This window comes from Aethalodelphis obliquidens, unplaced genomic scaffold (genome assembly GCF_003676395.1).
Source record: "Aethalodelphis obliquidens isolate GAN/ISIS:26980383/991018 unplaced genomic scaffold, ASM367639v1 scaffold19, whole genome shotgun sequence".
NCBI lineage: Eukaryota > Metazoa > Chordata > Mammalia > Artiodactyla > Delphinidae > Aethalodelphis > Aethalodelphis obliquidens.
Genome location: NW_020837963.1, coordinates 14383551 through 14404225, shown reverse-complemented (window position 1 = coordinate 14404225; position 20675 = coordinate 14383551). Strand labels below are relative to the sequence as shown.

General features: G+C 51.3%; 1 protein-coding gene and 1 long non-coding RNA gene across 3 annotated transcripts in view; one reads left to right on the top strand and one right to left on the bottom strand.

Moving 5' to 3' along the window:
* Positions 1-16579, bottom strand: part of LOC113626799 (uncharacterized) — a 32058-nt gene extending 15479 nt beyond the window's left edge. Inside the window, exon 1 of one of the 2 annotated variants that reach the window (XR_003435279.1) lies at positions 13600-16579. This is a non-coding gene — a long non-coding RNA (uncharacterized LOC113626799). The remainder of the gene's footprint in view (positions 1-13599) is intronic. The other variant, XR_003435278.1, reaches the window with a different exon arrangement.
* RAX (retina and anterior neural fold homeobox) lies at positions 7633-13606 on the top strand. The gene is made up of 3 exons (XM_027118662.1): positions 7633-9305; positions 9591-9847; positions 12644-13606. Exons 1-3 carry the CDS (start codon positions 8549-8551, stop codon positions 13151-13153), a joined length of 1524 nt encoding a protein of 507 aa, XP_026974463.1. The 5' UTR covers positions 7633-8548; the 3' UTR covers positions 13154-13606.
* Positions 16580-20675: the final 4096 nt, after the last annotated feature.

The window sequence follows — 20675 nt, the reverse complement described above, 5'->3', positions numbered from 1 at the left end:
CATTTGTTTTGCCTCTTCAAAAATCTTTTATTATGGAAAACTTTCAAACCTAACCAAAAGTAGAAATATAAGTATAACAAATACACTTGGACCCAAGTTTAGCCCCTTTCCCCTACTCTAAAGTGTTGCTATTCTTGGAAAACTCTATATTGTCACAATTTCATCTATAAACTGAAGACATCATTCCTAGATGGGGTCTAAGTCCCTGAGCTATAGAAGGATAACACAAGTGTACACAGTGATGCTTGCTTGTTTTCTTAAGTCATTTTAGAAACCTTAAAAGATTTCCAAGTTGTATTTCTTTAAAGCTCATTCCTTTAACTTACAACACATACACCCTGCAGTAAGTGTGGGTCAGCTCCTGACATTTGAATAAAGATAACTTCTGGGGAGCATCTTGAAAACCCTATTGAAAGCATCTGGTGGTTAAAAGGGGCTAATTAGATTGGTCAGGACATATAAGATCAGCATTTTTAGGGCTTAAGGGGTCAAAGGAGAAAGTACAACAAAAATTGACAAACAAGTGTCCATAAAGTTGCAGTCAACTGTAAAAGCTAATAGTCTGCAGTAAAGATGCAGGGGCCACTCTGGAAAAAGAATGGCATTCCCTAAGATGGTACACCCCGGCAAGAGAGAAGCGGGGTGGCGGGGGCTCTCAGCAGACGGCAGAGGCACTGCGTAGAGCCCTGTCTCCTCATGTGATGAACACTCACATCAAAGGCCTTGGAGGCAACCCCGGTCAGAGCTGATGCTAACAAGACTGGAGTGGACTGAACTGACTTTTGAAAGTGATCAAATGATTTCTGTGGACTATTTGGGAAGGAAAGCAAAGCACTTTGACATTTCCAAACATCTGGGAAGTAATATTTTAGAAAAACTCCAGAGGACTGATTAAAAGAATGTGAAAAAAAAATGTATACTCATGCTAATTAATAGCTGTGTGAAATGAGACAACTTACTTAATCTGTTTCCTCATCTGTGAAATAGAGTTCCTTGCAGTTATTCATTACATCAACCACCACTATGCGCCACGTATGTTCTAGACGCTAGGGATCTAAAAACAAGGTCCCCGTTCTCATGCAGCTTAGATTCTAATGAGAGGAGACAGGTAACGAACAAACAAACAAATAATAAGTAAAATAGTTTTGGAGAGGTGCTATGAGACAAGTAAAATGACAAGAACGATCATGTAAACATTTGGGTGAGGGTATCGCAGGCAGTGAGAATAGTCAGTGCAAAAGTCCTGAGGCAGCAAGGGGCTTGGGTGATTTCAAGAAGAGAAAAAAGGCCACTATAGCTCAGTGAGCAGGTTGGAGCAGACAGGAGAGTGGTCAGAAGTATTCAAGGAGGCCGTGAAAAGTGGGGAAGAGGTAAGTCTTACAGAGCTAAAAGGGCTTATGGATTACGGGTGGTACAGGGGAAAAAAGCATTAGAATAATATTGACCTTACAGGGTGCTGTGAAGATAAAATGAGAATTGGCTCCCTGGTAACTGTCCTTTCGAAAAGAGGAGGAGACAAGAATCCTGGAGATGGCCAAACTCTGGGTGGGAGATGGGTCAATGCTGCTGCAAAATGGGCATTCTCAGATTTGCCGTCTTAGCACTCTAAGAGGATTGATGGCCTTCGAGACCATCATCCCCTGCAGATAAATGTCTCTTGTACTTCCCCTAGTCACTCCGGATTCAATTAGTTTAATTAGAAAACAAGTAAAGAGGAATTATCTTAAGATAGCTTTGCTTCTAACAACTCAAAAAAGGCCATTTCTTTGGCAGAAATCCAGGTTTCCCCTTATTTACATATTCTGAGATAATGATGTAAATGTCCCATTTTTTGGCAAAAGGTGGACATCTCTTGCCCATGAGATCATATTTTAGTTTTAATAGTAATGATACTTTCTGATTTCTTCACTCCTTAATGGAGTAGGAATACACTAGTAAATATTTTGAAAACGTTAATGGGGGTTGGGGAGGGGGGGAGAATGTCCTGATTTTTAGCGCTTGCTAACTTCAGTGGTAAAAATACTCCCACTGTGGCTGATTTCAAGCTACTAATGTGAACTCAGAGCTGGGAAGAGATGCTAACTGTTGGCTCTCACAAGCCAGGAAGAGCTGATTCCGGCAAACCAGTGGGTAGAAATATCAGTTGTTTGCCCAAACGCCCTGCAAATCTATTGCCAAGGGAAGTTTTCTCCTCCACAGAGGCTACTTGAATCCGCATCAGCTGCAAAAGCAAGCTCAGGACCAAGGTAATTGTGTTGATAAATGACTGGGGAGCAGTGTGAGGAGTAACTTCATTGTATGTGTGCAACAAGCATATTGCTCAGGGTTCAAGCACAGGTTCAAGGTCTGCGCGCAAGCACGGGGCAGCCAGTGGAGGCTCCTGAGGGCTGAGCAGCAGTGGGAAAGCCGCAGCAGCCTGGCGGAGTCTGGAGACTGGCCTCTAGCCCAAGCCCTGCTTCAGATGCCCTGTCTCATCTGGGGCAGATCGCTTAACTCTTCTGGGTCCACATTTCCACGTCAACAAAGGAAAAGTGGAGGCTAGAAGTGAAAGAGCAGACACGATCCTCACCAAGATTCCTCTTATAATTCTTAAGCCTACGGTCCTCTGAAATAACAGAAAACTAAATCAGAGGCGAATTTTCAGGATGTTGTTCCCAAAATATTGTAATTGGGCAACAAGGGGAGTGCCAGAGGAGGACAGACATCTTGCTAATTACTGGCTGGTCTGCAGAGAGCTGTGGTCCCTGTTCTTACACCAAAGGAAGGCTTGCAGACTCTAGGTCCATCCACCTCACTACAAATAACTCAATTTTGTTTCTTTTTATGGCTGAGTAATATTCCATTGTGTATATGTGCCACATCTTCTTTATCCATTCCTCTGTTGATGGACACTTAGGTTGCCCTAGAGTCTGTCATACAGAGTGAAGTAAGTCAGAAAGAGAAAAACAAATACCGTATGCCAACACATATATATGGAATCTAAGGAAAAAAAAAAAAGGTCATGAAGAACTTAGGGGTAAGATGGGAATAAAGACACAGACCTACTAGAGAATGGACTTGAGGATATGGGGAGGGGGAAGGGTAAGCTGTGACAAAGTGAGAGAGTGGCATGGACATATATACACTACCAAACGTAAGGTAGATAGCTAGTGGGAAGCAGCCGCATAACACAGGGAGATCAGCTCGGTGGTTTGTGACCACCTAGAGGGGTGGGATAGGGAGGGTGGGAGGGAGGGAGACGCAAGAGGGAAGAGATATGGGAACATATGTGTATGTATAACTGATTCACTTTGTTATAAAGCAGAAACTAACACACCATTGTAAAGCAATTATACCCCAATAAAGACGTTAAAAAAAAAAAAAAAAAGGAAGCTTTGCAAACAGGGCATTACTGCCGGAAAACACAACCACTCCCAACTACCCTACCTTTCATTTTTGTTTTTAGAAGAAATGTCTGTTTCCATATGCCCTTCCAATAGGGCTCTCAATTCAGCCAGAGATGCCTGTGAGGCCCATCTCTTCACTGATTTATGTATTTTAGCCACAATTATGTTATGGGATTTCTATTCACTGCAGATCAGCTTGCGTGATCTTTGTTCCCGGGTCGAACCCATGCACCCTGCAGTGGAAGCCTGGAGTCCTAACCACTGGACTGCCAGGGAATTCCCAATACTTATTTCAATTTAGTCTGAAAATGGTAGAGAAGATTCAGGTGTTCATATTGACTAATAAACTGGTATATAGGAAGGGTGTTGATCATTTGTGCCAATTTTATGGAAGTGACAAGGGATATAAGTTGTCTACTTATAAATATGGAGTTTCTGATAAGCATCTCCAAGGACATTTTCTTGATATACCTTCTGTCCTGCTTCTAGTAGGGAAATGTTTCATCAATTGGGAAGATCTGATAGTGAGAGATGAACAAGCATAGTATATTTTATCTCTGGACTCAATATGTCAATATTAAAGAGAGTTTAGCTATTGATTTTTTTTTTTTTTGCAAAGACTGTCAGCAGCTTGTATACTGTGCTCATGACATACGATAATAAACAGTAAAGGGACTTCCCTGGTGGCACAGTGGTTAAGACTCCACGCTCCCAATGCAGGTGGCCCGGGTTCCATCCCTGGTCAGGGAACTAGATCCCACATGTATGCCACTAAGAGTTTGCATGCCACAACTGAGGAGCCCGTGTGCCACAACTAAGGAGGCCTTGAGCCACAAATAAGGAGCCCTTGAGCTGCAACTAAGGAGCCCTCGAGCCGCAACTAAGATCTGGTGCAACCAAATTAATTAATTAATTTTAAAAAATAGTAGAGTATAGAGGAGAATACATTGAATCAAAGAAGGACAAAATAAATGACACACGGTAAATGCTTAAACATATATTGTTCACAAAACCCTAAGAGTGAATTGGAACTCTGGGAACAGAGAGAGAATTCCTTAAACTTTATAAGGCAGCCTTGGGAAGTTGAATGGTATACTTATTTTTTAAGCATATCTGGCATCATTATAATTGACCAAATAAATTACTGGCTGCACATCACACCTTTTTCACTCCCACCTCCCTCAAGCTCTGAACCACATTATTCCTGTGCCCTTTGACTCCTAAATTTTTTTACTCTATCTGCTAGTTCTCATGTAGCCACAGGAGAATCAACTGTGAATATGTATTGGGAGGTGGTATACGCAGTGATTAGATGGATATTCCTGAAAAAACACCAGGGTTCAAGTCCTGGCTCCACCTGAAACCAGCTGTACAACCTTAGGTGAGTGACTTATCCTCTCTGAGTCTCAGACTCCTTATCTGTAAAGTGGAGATAATAATCGTGTCTACCTCACAGGGTTATTGTGAGAACTAATTAGGTAATCTACATAAAGGACTCGGAAGAGTGCCCACTGGCATATTGTTAGTATTCAATAAATAATAACTGTTCTTATATATACATATATTTTGCTTAACTCTTGACAGCTGAATTTGTTGAACTTCAGTGTGTGTGTGTGTTTAATGATTGCATGAGTTGAGTTTTGCTTTGGTTACAACTAAAGTTAAGTTGCTTTGGCCGAATGAACGTGTATCAGCTTGTGGGAGGAGATGGTCCTCCAGTGTGGTATGAGACAGATGGAGTTATTCCAGGATTAAAATACATCTACTAAGAGGATAGTCTCCATGCAGACATCCAGTTGGTTTTATACACTTTATGGAGTGATAACCCATAAGTCCTCCAACAGACACTTTTCTCGCCCAAACCTAAAACATTGCTTCAAGGTGAAATTACTAGACTCAAATGCCATGAGCTCACTTGTGAGTATGCCCCCTGCCCACCCAGGGTACAGAAAATTCACTCCATATATGCCCATTTTCTCAAGAGTGCTGTGGGTGAAGCAGTCCACCTAGAATGCTTCTAGAAAAGGGACCTCCTGTATACATCCAAGATAAAAGAGCCACTTTGATGGCGGGTTATGTTTAGACTTTGTTTTCTTCGTGCTAGCCAGTCCCTAGCCCCTTTCTCCTCAAAATCTCCCCAATCCAGTTGTCATTCTAGATTGTCTACCCCACATCAACTGAGCCTCCCCTTCTTCAACATCCCTGCAAGCCTCAACCACTCTCATTTTCCTTACTTCTGGAAATGTTTCTCCAAACCATGCCAAGTTGAAAGGGGCTCTAGCTGCCTAAAGTTCAGCCCGTGTGTTGGCAGCTGTGAGGAGGGAGTTTTCTTTGATCCACCTAATGAATTAATGAATTAAACAGAGGTGGAGTTCAGAAGCCAGGCTCCTTGCTTTTGCCGAAACTGGGTTGGGTATGAGCTGGCGTAACTGCTGGAAAAATGCAGCTTTGGGCTAGAAGAATTAAGGACATGGACGAATCCATTCATCTTCCCTAATCGAGTTCTTGGGAAATACACATGTAGATTAGCCCCTAACAATGACCCCCGGCTGATTGCTTGGAGTACCCTCCACTGTGCCCACAATAGTATTGACTAGCTCTTTATGTCACGTACAAAAGAAGTCCCAACCTCCCCTTGTCCTGCTTTGCCCTGTTTCCCCCGTGGTCCCTCGCCAGTGGCTGTTGAAGTCTTTGCTGCTTTTCTCCTGAGACTCTGAAATAAACAGTAAATAAAAGCTAACCTCACCTGGACCTATTAGGGAGAGCTGGGCAGTTCCAGAGGGAATTAACTTTGGAAAACAAGGCCATAAGCCCCTTAGCGTGTGGGCAGGAGCTTTGTTTAGCAGTGATTATAGAGATCAGTTTAATATTGGGGGAGTTTACATAAAAAGCATACTCAGAGGGGAAACAGCAAATACCAATTAATTATCCCTATGGCTGCCCTCTGGTCACCAAGGCGGCAGCATCTCAACCACCTGGCCTTTGTAACTGGTTCGTGGGACCTTGTGGGGTGCCACCAGATCGTTTTGGGGGAGAGTGCCTTTGACAGCCTAGAAAATGCAAAAAGAGGCCAAGTGGCAGGCTTCCCCTGCACTGGGGCGGGAACCTCCAGAGGGTTCGTCCTGTCGTCCTGGACACCAGCGCCCAAAGGCCACTGTCTACAAGCTCTGACTGCGTTTCTTTGGGAAACTAAGCTGCCTCTTCCTCAGCCTCTTACGTGCAGGATCCAGTCTCCAGGAAGGATTAAAGACGGACTGCAGACTAAGATGTGTTTTGATTCTGTTCAAAAATATCACACTCTGCCGTAAGAATTACAAATGAGGGGCAGCCAGAGAGCACTGGACAAGGAGTTGGCCACTCTGAGTTCCAGTCCTGTCCCTTCCACTTAAGAGCTGTATCACTTTGAGCCTCAGTTTTCTCTTCTGTAAAATGGGGACAAATATGTTTGTCCTGCTCACCTCACAGGGTTGTGAGGCTAGGATGGCATGAAGAATGTGCTGAATACCATAAAGTGATACACAAAAACTGTAGTGTGTATTGATTTTCATTAATTTAGCTTTTACTTGAAAAATAATTTCTCACTTGAATCAGCAGCTTAATTCTACCTACTGTAAACTCACGTTTGCTGTTTTAATACACCTTTTTACAGTTTTATTAAAAATAGAGAAATTGGTGTACTGAACCCCTCCCATGTGCCCATCACGGAGAAATAACCATTTCCATTTAAAGATCCTTAACATAGTTACATGTCCTTTTAAATGTCCTTCTAACATTCATTTAAAGGTGGAGGACCCTAAGATACAGGTTTTTCTTTGGTTTCCTTTGTCTTGTCTCTCAGGCTGGACGTTAAACTCCTTAAGGCCTGTGGCCCCAGCCTCTCTTTTCTTTTGTGATGTTGACATGGCCCATATCAGTGCCCGACCCTCAGAAGGGACCCATGAACTGCTCGTCTCAATGCAAAATGAAGTCAACCAACGTTGTAGAGGCAGGGGTGGGGGGAAGGGGAGACGCCCCTGCGTGGAGATCAGAGGGCCTCTGCAAAGGAGATTTTAAAAATCTCTGTTTTGTATCTCCATGAGATGATGGATGTTAACTAAACTTACTGTGGTCATCATTTACGTGTGTATATGTGTCAAATCATCACGTGGCACACCTTAAACTTATACAGTGCAGCATCTCAATAAAACCAGGAAACAAAAGAAAAAGAATCTCTGGGTCCTGCAGATTTTATTAGGAAAGCATTTTGGTTCACATTTCCCGCCAACATTTCAGTGAGGGCAGGGGCTGCCTCTGGCATCAGCTTTGAGAAGAGCCGGCGTTTACAGTGCTGTTCACAGCACTGGGGGGGATGTGAAGAAACAAAACAAAACCATCCGCCCGCACAAATCATCTTCCCACTTGGCCTATGAGTCACTCTGGGCCTCGGAAGCCTCGCGGGGTCCCCTTTGCCAGCGGATTGTGCCTATAGCCCCCAGAGAAGCGCGAGGCCTTGCACCCTGACGAAGGTCCTTCCCCCCTCAGCCTGAGGTTGGGTCATCTCCTTGGCCTGGAAGATAGTTTGGAGGGAGGGTTCCCTCAGGACAAATAGTCTGCGAGGGTGACAACCCCTAGCGGGTCTCCCACCGGCTTGAGCCCGGCAGCGTGTCCGATTCGGCGCCTTCCAGCCTCCTGCTGGGCCGTGGGACCCTTGAAGTCGCCAGGCCTGCGAGCACAGATGGTCCCACCGTCTCCGGGGGCGGGCGCCGGGGTCAGGGGGCCTGCGGGCGCGCAAGTACGAGGGGGCAGGGAGGAGTAGTTAAATCAGATGTAGACAAACAAAATAAACCCGAAGTCCGAGGCTTCGGACTACGGAGCCGAAAGAGGATTGCCGGTGGGGCTAAAAAGAGGAAGAAAGAGGGGAAAATTCAAACTGGGAAGAAGCGTGGACTGACTTCCAAAGCCAGAAAGCCGGGGAGCCTGCTCTCGGTCTTTCCAAGGGTCGCCCCTGGCGCTCAGCCCGGCGCAGGAAGCGCGCCTCGGGGCAGAAGGAGAGCCTGGGCCGGGGGAGAGGAGCCGAAGGAGGGAGGCAAGCCCGAGGGGAGGTGGAACCGAGGGTGTCGGTCCCACTGAGGCAGGACTGCGGGGAGCGGGCCCTCGGACCCGGGTCCCCGGGCCCGTCAAACATGCCCCAGAGGTCTCAGCAGTGTTCGGAGCTGATCGAGAGGTGGGAGGTGGAAGGTTCGGAGTGCCGGCCCAGCCCGGGGTGGGTGGGCGAGGACCCTGAGGCTGGGCGAGGGAAGGACCCGCCCCACTGCGGGGGGAGGGACCAGGGAAGAGGCTGGGTAGCGGGCGAGAGGGGAGGAGCCGGGGCGACCCGGCTTGGAGCCTTCAGCTCCCGGAGACCCAGCCGCCGGGAGTTGAAACTCCGACTCCCGCCGGGACCTAGGCGGCCGCGGGCCGAGCGCTCGCCCTCCTCTAGCGCGCGCGGCCGGGGCCCGCATCGCCCGCGGAGCTTGACCTTGAGTCAGGACCCCTCGGGTTGGGCGACCGCACCCGGGAGGGGCCGACTTCCAGCTTCTCGCTCTCGGTCTTCCAAGCAGGCGGCGCTGCGGAGAGCGCGGGCCGCGCCCTCCGGCGTCCCGGCGCTCCCCATGCACCTGCCCGGCTGCGCCCCAGCCATGGCCGACGGCAGCTTCTCGCTCGCCGGCCACCTGCTTCGCAGCCCGGGCGGAAGCACCTCGCGGCTGCATAGCATCGAAGCCATCCTGGGATTTACTAAGGACGACGGGATCCTCGGTTCCTTCCCGGAGGAGCGGGTCGCCCGGGGTGCGAAAGAGCGGGATAGGAGGCCGGGCGCGCGGACCTCCTGCCCCAAGGCGCCTGCAGGAGGCGCCGAGCCCTCCACGCCGCCCGCCCCGGCACCGGCTCCCGAGTACGAAGGTGAGTACGCACCCCGGCTGCTCCGAGACCCTTAGGGCTCCCAGACTTAGGAGCTCTGCAAGAGGAGAGAGCCCTGCCTTAACATTTATTAAGGCATCTGGGCGCAGGGGTGGGGGCTATATGCGTAGCAGGAGCTTCCAACTTGCGTTCAGGGAAAGTTAAGGGGACCCTCGCAGCCCTGACCCCCGACCTCCCTGGGCCATCTCGGAGCCCGCATGGGTAGGAGGGGTGGCCTTCGGATACTCCGAGGAGTGTCTCTGACCGTGCGGGGTCTCGTCGTCCCAGCCCCTCGCCCCTACTGCCCCAAGGAGACAGGGGAGGCGCGGCCGAGCCCTGGGCTGCCTGTCGGACCCCCAGCCCCCAGCGACTCGAAGCTGTCAGAGGAGGAGCAGCCCAAGAAGAAGCATCGACGGAACCGCACGACCTTCACCACATACCAGCTGCACGAGCTGGAGCGCGCGTTCGAGAAGTCCCACTACCCCGACGTGTACAGTCGCGAGGAGCTGGCCGGCAAGGTCAACTTACCCGAGGTCCGGGTCCAGGTAAAGCGCCCAGATGGGCCCACGGGAGGGCCGGAAGCTCAAGCTGCAGCCAAAGCTCCCTTGAATCCCCGGGCGTCCACACATTTATTATGGCACTTTTCCCACGGGCCTTCCTGCGCTTGGTTCGCCCAGAGCCCCACAGGAGCGTCACAGATTTTCCATGCGCCCCATGCCCCGTCCCTTGGACAGTCTGTTCCAATTTGTAGTAGCATCTCCCCTTTGGGGTCTCCCTCGTTCTAAGCTAAAAGAGAGGAACTGGGAATGGCTGGCAAGCTGAAGAGGCGACAACGTCCAGGACCGGGGCGGGGGGCGGGAAGCACTGAGTGGAGAGGGAATGTAGACAGCGGCTCGAGGGTAACCGGATTGCGGCCCCAAATGCCACCATAGTCAGTTACGGTGCTCACCTTCTTGAAAACGAAAACCCTATCTTCTTAACGAGAGCCTGGCGCCTCGCAGTTGAAACTTTCGGTGGATTTGTTTAAGAAACTGACTTTTGCTTCTCGGGTGCACATCCAGCCAAACTTCCCACTGCTGCAGAGGCCTTTTCTTTTTTATTTAAAGGGGTTTTCGCTTTAATTAAAGCTGAATTATCTTTAATCCCTGATCATTAAAATATTTGAAAGCCTTAAATATTTGCTAGTCATCTGTGAAAAATCCGGGAGAATTTCCAAATTGGGAGAGTTTACAGAGGCCTGAAAGGGAGACATTCGGAACAAATTTCACCGCATCTGAAAGGCAGTGGAACTAAGATGGGATTTTTGTGTGTGTCTAATGAATTAGATTTCCAGGAAGTGAGGATACTCAGATGTTTGGGGCTTTTAGCCTTGTCTTAAAAGTAAAAGCGGACAGGCTCCTGCCTTTTGTCTTTTCTGTTTAGTTTAAGGGGTTAAAGTAATGAGTAAATGTCATGGTTTTAAAAAATAGTTCCCTAATGTGACTCAGGATTAACTGGCAAGGACAGTTCAATTTCTCCTAATTTGGGGCAGTAGAGCTGCAAGGATTTCATTGAAGGGGCGGACATTTTAGCGCCTGCTTTTCAGGGAGGAATGATGGGGTAGGAAGAGGGAAAGAAAACAAGTGAAAGAGGAAGAAAGAGGAAAGGGCAAAGCCCTCCAGTGCCCCTCCGGAATACAGGGCTCCCTTCATGCCTCTGTCCCACGTTCCTTCCTCTCTACTTGTTTGGGGATGTTTGCTTCTTGTTTAAGATGTGAGCTTCTTGAGAACAGTGTCTGACTTCTCTGTGATCACAGGGCCAGCACAGTGGCCCAGCATATGGTGGGTTCTTAACACATGGGTATGATGTAATCAGGTTGCGGGGGGGGGGGGGGGTAGGCAGAGTCTCCCACTGTGTTGAGGACAGCAGTAGAGCAGAAGAGCAGACTATCCCAGGTTTTAGCCCTCTGACTCTGGATACTGGATCTGAAGCCTATAGCTGATACTTTGGGGGATGGAGTGGGATGTTGTTGGTGGGGAGGGAGAGGCAGTGGGATGGAAGCCCTCACCCGCGCCAGTGTTTCTCTATATAGCTAATGTTTCTGGGAAAATCAGGGCCTCAGATATGCTGATGAATCTTTTATTGAAAGGGACCCGGGGTACCTGCATTTTTGTTCTTTCTCTCTCCCCCCCCCTACCCCCCAAATCCCAGCCTTGCAGACAGTTGCCCTGCTCTGCTCAGGTGCTGGATGGCTTTTTCTCAGTTTTCCTATGAGGGCCCCTCTCCCTATAATTAACTCAGAACTGCTGTCTCCCTTCTGAGGTGGTAATTATTCCCACACTTTCCTTCATAAATTTAACACTGAAGCCCCCCCCCCAGTTTGGCCAAAGTTCTTTCTAGATTCCCCACTAAACTAGACCAGTTCTCTCTGTTCTGTTCCTGAGGGTGGTAAGTTGGTAGTGAAACCTTAATTACACCCTTTCTTGTGCTTTTATCAAATAGTAATGGAAGTTGCAGCCTTAAGAGACCAGACTTCACTCTTGGTGTGGACTTTCTCTATGTAAAGAAAAAAAGAAAAACTTGAACTCATTGAATTTATCTTAGGCTAACGTCAAAACTAACTCCACGGAGTAAAAGTAGATTATTAAACTTGAACTATTGTAATCATTGAAAGCCATTTTTAGGAAATATCAGAAATATTAGTCAGATATCGATTAAATAAAAATGAAAATCTCACGAACAGTAATATGCATATTAAATATGCCTGGAATAAAATCAACCCACTTTGTTCTATCAGTAATTTGTGGAAATAGCTCTATTTTAACAGCCAATGTTTCCAGTTACAGTACTTAGAGTATTTGTTTATACATATGTTTATAACAGGCAAAATGTGGGTAAAGCACAGAAAGTCTGCGACAAAAGCGCAGCCACTGTACCACACAGGGAGGAAGCCGGGTCTAAAGCGAAGGGTCGGGAGGGACCGTCAACCAGCAGGTCACAGAAATTTGGTGAGATCTGGTTTCCCAAGTCCCACTGTCCGATTCCAGGGTTAACTTCATTTTTTTCTGCCTGCTCGGTGCCAGGAGTTGGAAACAGATACAACCACAGCTAAGGGTGAGGTAAACAGGGACAAGGGTGGGAACACCACGGAGGACAGGGATGGGACAAAGAGACTCGGCGCGAGAGAGGAGGAGGGAGGAGACTGGAGCAAACGGGACAGACAAGAAGGATAAGGCGGGTGGGGAGCGTGGGGTGGCGGCGGGGATGAAAGGAGCAGGTGAAACTGTCGAGCCCCGGTCCTTCTCGGGGGTGGAGAGTTCTGCCCCCGCCGCAGCCCGACGGCGCTGTGCTGCCTTCCGCAGGTGTGGTTCCAGAACCGACGGGCCAAGTGGCGGCGGCAGGAGAAGCTGGAGGTGTCGTCCATGAAGCTGCAGGACTCGCCTCTGCTCTCCTTCAGCCGCTCCCCGCCCGCCGCGGCCCTGGCGCCCCTCGGGGCGGGCCCGGGCGGCGGAGGCGGCGGGCCTGCGGGGGGCGCCCTGCCGCTCGAGTCGTGGCTCGGGCCGCCGCTGCCGGGCGGGGGCGCCACGGCGCTGCAGAGCCTGCCAGGCTTCGGGCCGCCGGCGCAGAGCCTGCCCGCCAGCTACACGCCGCCGCCTCCGCCCTTCTTGAACTCCCCGCCCCTCGGGCCCGGCCTGCAGCCCCTTGGGCCGCCGCCGCCGCCGCCGCCGCCGCCCGCCTACCCGTGCGGGCCCGGCTTCGGGGACAAGTTCCCGCTGGACGAGGCGGACCCGCGCAACAGCAGCATCGCGGCGCTGCGCCTGAAGGCCAAGGAGCATATCCAGGCCATCGGGAAGCCGTGGCAGGCCCTCTAAGGGCACCGGGGACCAATTCAGGCCAGACGCCCGTCCTAGGAGCCGACCCCGAGCCGCAGGCGCTCACGCCTTCTCCCTGGGTCCCCCGGACTCGGCCACTCTTGCCCTGCGCCGCCTGAAGACCTAGGTCTAGGATGTGCATCTGCGCCCGACTCACCGCGGAGGGCTGACCCCCCAGGCCAGCCGAGACCTTCTGGCCACACCCACACTCCCACGGACCCCGGGCCTTGCTGCTGGAGGGGGACAGGCGGCCACGCTGCTGCCACCCCGGCGGGCGCCGGAGCCTCCAAGTTCAAGGTACCCAAAGCCCCTGACCTCGGCCGCTCCCGGGCGGCGTGGCAACCCCAGAAAAGGCCGACTGGGAGGAAGGGGAGGCGGAGAAAGTGTTTGAGGAACTGTCTGTAAAAGTAGTTTCGAAGAATTGAGGAGGAGAATTAAAGATTTACCTGTTTTGGTTTGACTCTGGTTAAGCGCGCTCAGGACTGCGGTGGCGGGGAGGAAGATGTGTGTATGAAGGAGGCTTCTGGAGGGGCTGCCGTGATGCATGTGGAGGGTGCGGGAAAGCAGAGGGCTGCGCAGGAGCTGGGGCTCCCTCCTGCGCATCCTCCTCGGGGAGCTGTGCTGCAGCGGAGAATCGCCAGCGTCCCAGACACAGCGACGCCCTAGACCAGAGCGCCCCTCTACCGGCACGGCGGGCGCCTGCGAGTGTGTGGGGTTCCGGGTGTCTGGAGCCTAAGGCTCAGCTGCCTGCGTGTTCCCAGCCCCTCGATACCCCAATAGCCGAGCTGCAGCTGCTACTTTGAAGGCCAGACCCTAGGAAGCTTCTACACCATCTTCCCAGGGTAAGACTTGAACTCCCCGAAGCTCCTGGCGGCCCCGCCTCCCTCTTTCCAGCCCGCCGCGGCCCCAGGCCCCTCTCAGATCATTGTCCAGGTCACCGGCTCGGGGCCCGCCCCTGCTACCCAGGGTTGATGACATTAGTGCTCCGAAGACTGGGGCAGAGCGACTTTTCCTTTTCTAAGCCCCGCGCCGCCCTCTCGCCTCCCCAGCTCGCTCCGCACCCGGCAACCCAGTGCTTCCGCTTGACGCGCGTCGGGCTAGCAGTCGCGCTCGGGGAGCGTGTCCTGGGGCGCTCTGAGCCGCGACCCGGAGGGCACATTCTCGCGGGCGCGTTGTGGACAGTATTGTGGCTCTTTGGCGCCGTCTCTGGGGGGCGGGAAAGCAATCCAGAAGTCTCCGCGGGCTTCAGAAGCTCCCGGGGTACTAGGCGGCGTCCCCGGGGCGAAGGAGAGCCCGGAACTCCCAGCCTGAGAGGCTGCGGTATGAATCGTCCGGATTCCCGCCGCGCAGGTCCTTCCGACCTATCTTGGAGTGCTCCCGGGAAGGCGCGGCCAGAGCCTTAGCGTCAACCAGCTCCTTACTGTCTATAGGTCGTTAGCACGTTAGTGAACCACCACAGCCCACTTTCCTCCTGTAAATGAGCCCCACCTCCCTGGGAAGTGGGAAAGATGGGTAGTTTACCACATTGTGTAAACTATACCAATGACCTGGTACGAAGCAATACACATTGTGATCCCGATTCTCTGATCCCGAGTATCCCTGTGCTGTTCTTGGGTTCCTGAAACCTACCTGGGAAAAGGAGGATTATCCCGGGGCTGGGAGTAGAGGGAGTGTCGTCACAGGATTCAGTCCCTGCCATGTGGGTCCTTAGAGGCTGTGGCATAACCAGAGCTGTGTACCCCTAGACCTTCACCTGAAGCCTAACACATAGTAGGCTGGTCAGGAAGAATTTATCGAACGGGTTATTTCCCCCAATAGGTAGGGAGTAATATATTGATACTTGCGCTTTTCTCTGACAAGGAGGTTCCATAGGGAAATGAATGGAGTGGCCCAAGCAATATCAGATCTTGGCATGAAAAAAAATAGGTAAACTCAGGATGGATGTGTAAGTAAATTTCTTTCACTTTGGCCTATCTTCTCTTTCATCCTTTAATGCCCTCGTTTTACTAGGAATGATTTATTCAGAGAACTTCCAACTTCAGTGGCCCTGAAGTTGGAAGTCCAGAGGCGGCCGCAGCCATGGAGGGTCTTCCTCGCTCGGTGTCCTGGAGCCCCGCGCTGCGACCCCAGGCCGGTCCCGGCTGTTCACACTTGCTCTGCCCTCTTTCTCCTTAGTCCTGGGCACCTCTGACCTTGTGCATCTCACCATCAGCAACTTCTTCGATTCCCTTAGATCATTTCCATTATTCATTCTGTCTCCTTCTCTCTGCCATTTTTCTTCCTATCTTTTTGCATCTGCAGCTTTCCACCATCTTCGTCTCCTCTTTTACTAGTTTAGTCTGAGAAGGGATATTCTAAACCATCTCTTTAGGCACCAACAGAGTGAACCATACCTGGACTTAGGGACAAGTCCTTGGAAAATGATCAAAATACTAATAGCTAATGATCATTGAAAGCTTACTATGTGCTTGCACTCTTCGAAGTGGTTTCATCTCAGTTAAGCCTCACAAGGACTCTACTAGGAAGATTCAACTAGCCCCATTTTATAAATGAGGAGACTGAGGCACAGAGAGGTTGCACCAATGAACTCTGCTTGTAAGCGTTGGAGCTGGAATAACTATAAGTCCTGTCCGTTCACGATCATATTGCATATTCGGGAAATAGTTGCTGAATAAGTGCTCCTTAATTCCAATTCCCAAGAACAGCTCATTAGGCCACACTGGGAATTGAGATGCTGAGGAATGGGTGCTCGTTGTGAGTGCCTTCCTGGGCTACCTGGGGGAGGCCTGGACAGAGCATCAGCCCCAGCGTCCCTCCCCGCCCTCTTCCTAAAGGCTGCCTAGTAGGGCAGCTCCACTGGGCCCGCGGTGAGTCAAGCTCCCAGCTCCAGGAGGAGGGGTGCAGGTGAGGCGGGCAGGCGGTACTGTACTTAACTCCGGTAGGAGGTGAGAATGGCTTGTGTTAAAGAGCGTTAAAGCCCCAGACGATCCAGAAACACCTGGGGCCGCTGCTCAAGCTCACGGCTACGGAAAGCAGTTTGCAGAGGTGCCGGTCAAGGTGCGGCACTGCCTTCCGAAACTAGGCTGTGCTGGCTCTGATTTGGGGCGGACACACGCCTTTCAGGGACTCTGGGGGAAAGGACTCCCCCAGTAAACCCTCATCACTTGGGAAATGGTTCTTGAGTCTTCCATGATGAGGCTGCGGGTTTGGTTCGGGCTACCACTGTCCACTGAAGGGGAACAGGAACCAGTTGGGAGTGGTCTTACGGGGTTCGGGGAGAAAAGACACTGTGTTGCTCTAAGCAGGCCTTGCTTCAGGCCGACGTGGATCCTGTCAGACTAGGAGGGAGGCCCTGGGGACCCTCTCGCAGGAAGACGACCCCTGTTCTGAACGGCAGCCGGCGGAGGGGTGGGGGGGGGGGGGGGGGGAAAGAAGGTGGGACGTCAAAACCGCTCCTCCGGGCTCCTGGGAGCTGGGGTAGGAGCCGCCAGGGGCCAGGCTGTGTGACCGCGGGGGCGGGGCGGAGAAGGGCGCCTCGGATTGGACGGCTCCGAGGGAAGGGCGGAGTCAGGCACGGCCAGCGGTGCAGCGGGCGCAGACCGTCTGGCGCTCCCCCTGGACCGAGGGCCGATGCAGAGATCCCGGGCGGGCGCGGAGCTGGGCGCCCCGCTAACCTAGCCGCCATCAGCTACCCCCGCCTCGTTGGCGGCATTTCAGTTTTGGCATTTCTCCCTTTATGGAGGAGTCTCTTCCTGCCGGTGAGGGTGACGTGACCGTCCTGCGCGCCGCGGCTCCGGACTTCTGGTGGTGATTTCTGTCTCCCTCGGGGACGCAGGACACTGAGGGCTCCGCCTCTCCAGACAGCCGGTCTCCAGAGTCACGGGGTCCAGAGGCGGCCGCAGCCGCGGAGGGTCTTCCTCGCTCGGTGTCCTGGAGCCCCGCGCTGCGACCCCAGGCCGGTCCCGGCTGTTCATCCGACGTGGGTTTCCCGCTATCGAAACCCAGTTCTGCCTCCTGCGGGCCCGAGCTCCCACCTCTGCTGCCGGGAGGGTGATCGGGAGGGGTGTGGGTGAGAGGGGGTGGGAGGGCTGGGAGAGACCCCTCGGGAGGGGCAGGATTCGGCCCAGAGGTCAGCAACTGAACGGGGCGGCCCCGCTGTCTTTACTTATTTTAAACGTATAGCTACTGTTTGGGGAGATGGGAAATGTTACACCAGGGGAGACAGTCCCTGCCCGTCCCCGACAATCTAGAATCCGGCGGGAGGAGGCAGGGGATCCTCATCCTTCCTGCTCTGGGCCAAGTTCATCGGTTACTTGAAAGCCTAGGCGGAGAGCCCTCGGTGTAGCCAGGTTTGGGAAGCGAGGGCAGCGCGGGACTCCGCTTGCAGTGAGCCGCGTCCTCCCCGCGGGAGGTGCACGGAAGGGACACCAGGAGTCCGGACACAGCCGCCCCCAGGAACCTAGCATTTAACGTGACGCCTCCCGCCCGCTCCCGCACCCCCAGCCTCGCTGCGCACCCTTCTCGGTCTTAGGTCCAAGCGCGCCTTTCCTCCAACAGAACCTTACTACACGAATGGAATTCCAGCCTCCAGGAGGCCAGCAAAAAAAAAAAAAAAAGATTTTCAGGGAAGATAATATTAATGTAAAACTGGCCTTTCCTTTCCGCTCTGCAAGCGCGAGCTCTGCCTGCGTCCTGACCCTCCTGGGAAAGGGGAGGCCCGGCTGCCGCAGGCAGGCACTCCCGACTCTTCAAGAGGCCGATGGTGCGCTTTCTGGCCAATGTCGTCCCCTTAATTGGGAACTGGCTCCAATCATCTGGCCTCAGCTTGTTAGCTGTACAATAGGAGGCAGAGTTAATGACTCATTAGTGATTAATTCCTTAACTGTGCCTTAATTGCTCTCTGTAAAACTCCTTTCGTTAAACTGGATTAAATAGTCTAGATCCTTGGCCACGTCTCTCACAGCCCTGCAAGACACGAAGTGGGCCGTGTTCCCTTACCTTTGGCGGGTCATCTTCTTAAAGGCAGGTGCAGTGTCACCCCTCAGCCTGGAAGTCAGGAGATCTCTGGTCCAGTCAAGGTTGTGACACTGCCTGGTCATGTGACCCCAAACAGGTCCCCCTGTACAGCTATATCTCCAAAATCTCCCTTTATCCCTCATCACCCACCATAGACTCCTGAAACAGAACACATTCTATTCTATTCTATTCTATTCTATTTTTAAAATTTGGCCCGGCCACACTGCATGCAGGATCTTAGTTCCTCGATCAGGGATAGAATCCATGTCCCCTGCATTGGGAGCGTGGAGTCTTAAACACTGGACTACCAGGGAAGTCCCCGGAACACCTCATTTTTAAAAGCAGTTCTTCTGCTCTGTACATGGTATAAGTGTGTGTGTGTGTGTTTAGGTTAGTAGGTTCTGAATGAACTGCGTAGGAGGCTACCTTCCTGTCCAAAGTGGTCTGAGAAAGTTCTTTCCGGTGCTAACAGTGGCTGGGTTCTATATTCTCCCCATTTGTACTTTAAAAACTTAGCTGTTAGTTTTTTCCACCTTCTTGATTTTCCTGTCATCTTTATCCATTCCTGAAACTTGCAAGGCGTGGTGGACATGTAATGATGAATAAACAAGAGTTTCCACCCTCAAGGGGCATAGCCTAAGTAGAGGAAACAAGAATGAAACTGTACACACGTTTGCAAGTGCCTACTGGTTTTCTCCACCTGGCGTCCCACAGGCCACCCCAAAACAGATATGTTCAAAACAAAACTGATTTGTCTTTACAGTGTGGCTTCCTAAAAACCTTCTTAAAACTCTCCTCTCTCTTTCTGCATTCGTAGCCACCCGACGGATGCGATGAAATTGTTCTTGACCCCTTGAGGCTAGATATTTTCCAGTTTCCTTTCTACCTTATTTCTCAGCCATACATCTTCCAAATCTTAGCTGCCCAGAACAGAGACATCGCCCAGCCTCCCTTTCAATTGGATATGATTAAATAATGACCAATGTCATGGAACAGAAAACAGTTTTAGGATGTAAGTTCTTAAAGGTCACCAGCATGCCCTGTTCTTGTCTCTGTCCTGTAGTCTGTTGGCTACAAGACAGGTGTGATGCTGGAGCCCCCATCTTGGACCATGTCATGAAGCCCCATGTTGAGGACATTGAGTGACATGATGGCAGGGACCACATGCGGTAAGTCCCTGACACTGGTGCACCATGCTGGCTCTTGACTGCTACCTGGGCTCTCTGTTTTAAGTCTAAGTTTTTGGTCACTGTTAGGCAAACCTAACCCTAATTCATTCATCCCTTTTCTTCAATGCCTGTAGGCAGTTAACTACTCAGCCCCATTGATTTTACTTCAGAATGTCTCTTAAATTCACCCAGTCCTGTGTTTCCAGCGAGCTCTCCAGCTCAGGGCTTTATCAACTCTCACTCAGGCTGCATGGCCTCCCATGGCATGCAATGCTTCTCATGGTCCCAGTTTATGGTTACTTCTTCGTTGATTCAGTTACCCATTACATTTATTGGACTATTTCACCATTGATTCATTTACCTATTATATATACATATATATATGTGTATATATATATATATATATTTTTTTTTTTTTTTTTTGCGGTACGCGGGCCTCTCACTGTTGCGGCCTCTCACGTTGCGGAGCACAGGCTCCGGACGCGCAGGCTCAGCGGCCATGGCTCACGGGCCCAGCCGCTCCGCGGCATGTGGGATCTTCCCGGACCGGGGCACAAGCCTGTGTCCCCTGCCTCGGCAGGCGGACTCTCAACCACTGCACCACCAGGGAAGCCCTACCTATTATATTTATTGGGTTCTCTTTTTGATAAGCTCTGGAGCTATAAAGATACAGCTTCCATATTATCTTCCTGTCCCTAAATCCTTTCAATCTGTCCTTCACATTGTAGTCAGAATTAGGTGCTTCAAATAATTCCTCTGCTTAAAACAATTCCTTATGGCTCGTGGGACAAAAGCCAAGCAGCTGATGAGTATGGCGTCTGGGCCACTTCTGAATCTGACCCGACCCATCTTTCCAGGCTTTTGTCTCTTGCCTTCCTCCTCAACCCCCTTCCCTCCTCATCCTCTGCTTAAGTGACACCAGAGTTCTCTGCATGTCACATGGTCCACCATGTGCTTTTTCACTTTATGGCTTTGAGTATGAATATTCCTTCTGCCTGGAAGGACTTCCCCCCTCCCCCACCGGCAGACTCCTTCCAGACCTGGCCCAGATGCTACTGCCTTCTGTGCAGCTGGCCTGCCTTTTTGCAACAGTCAGTTCCTTGTTCTTCTCCCCCTCCCCGAGCACTTTGTTGAGGGAGTGCTACCCCAGCACTCACCCCACAGTGATGTCCACGGCCCCAAGGGAGACTGTGGGCTCCTTGAAGGCAGCTCTCTGGTCCTGCCCTGCATATTCAGTGCCTGACCCAACAGAAGCACCCAGTAACTGATGCACAGTAACTAGTACAGGCGTATGTGAGGCCCAGAGAAAGCATTCCATCCTATAAGAGCTTATAACA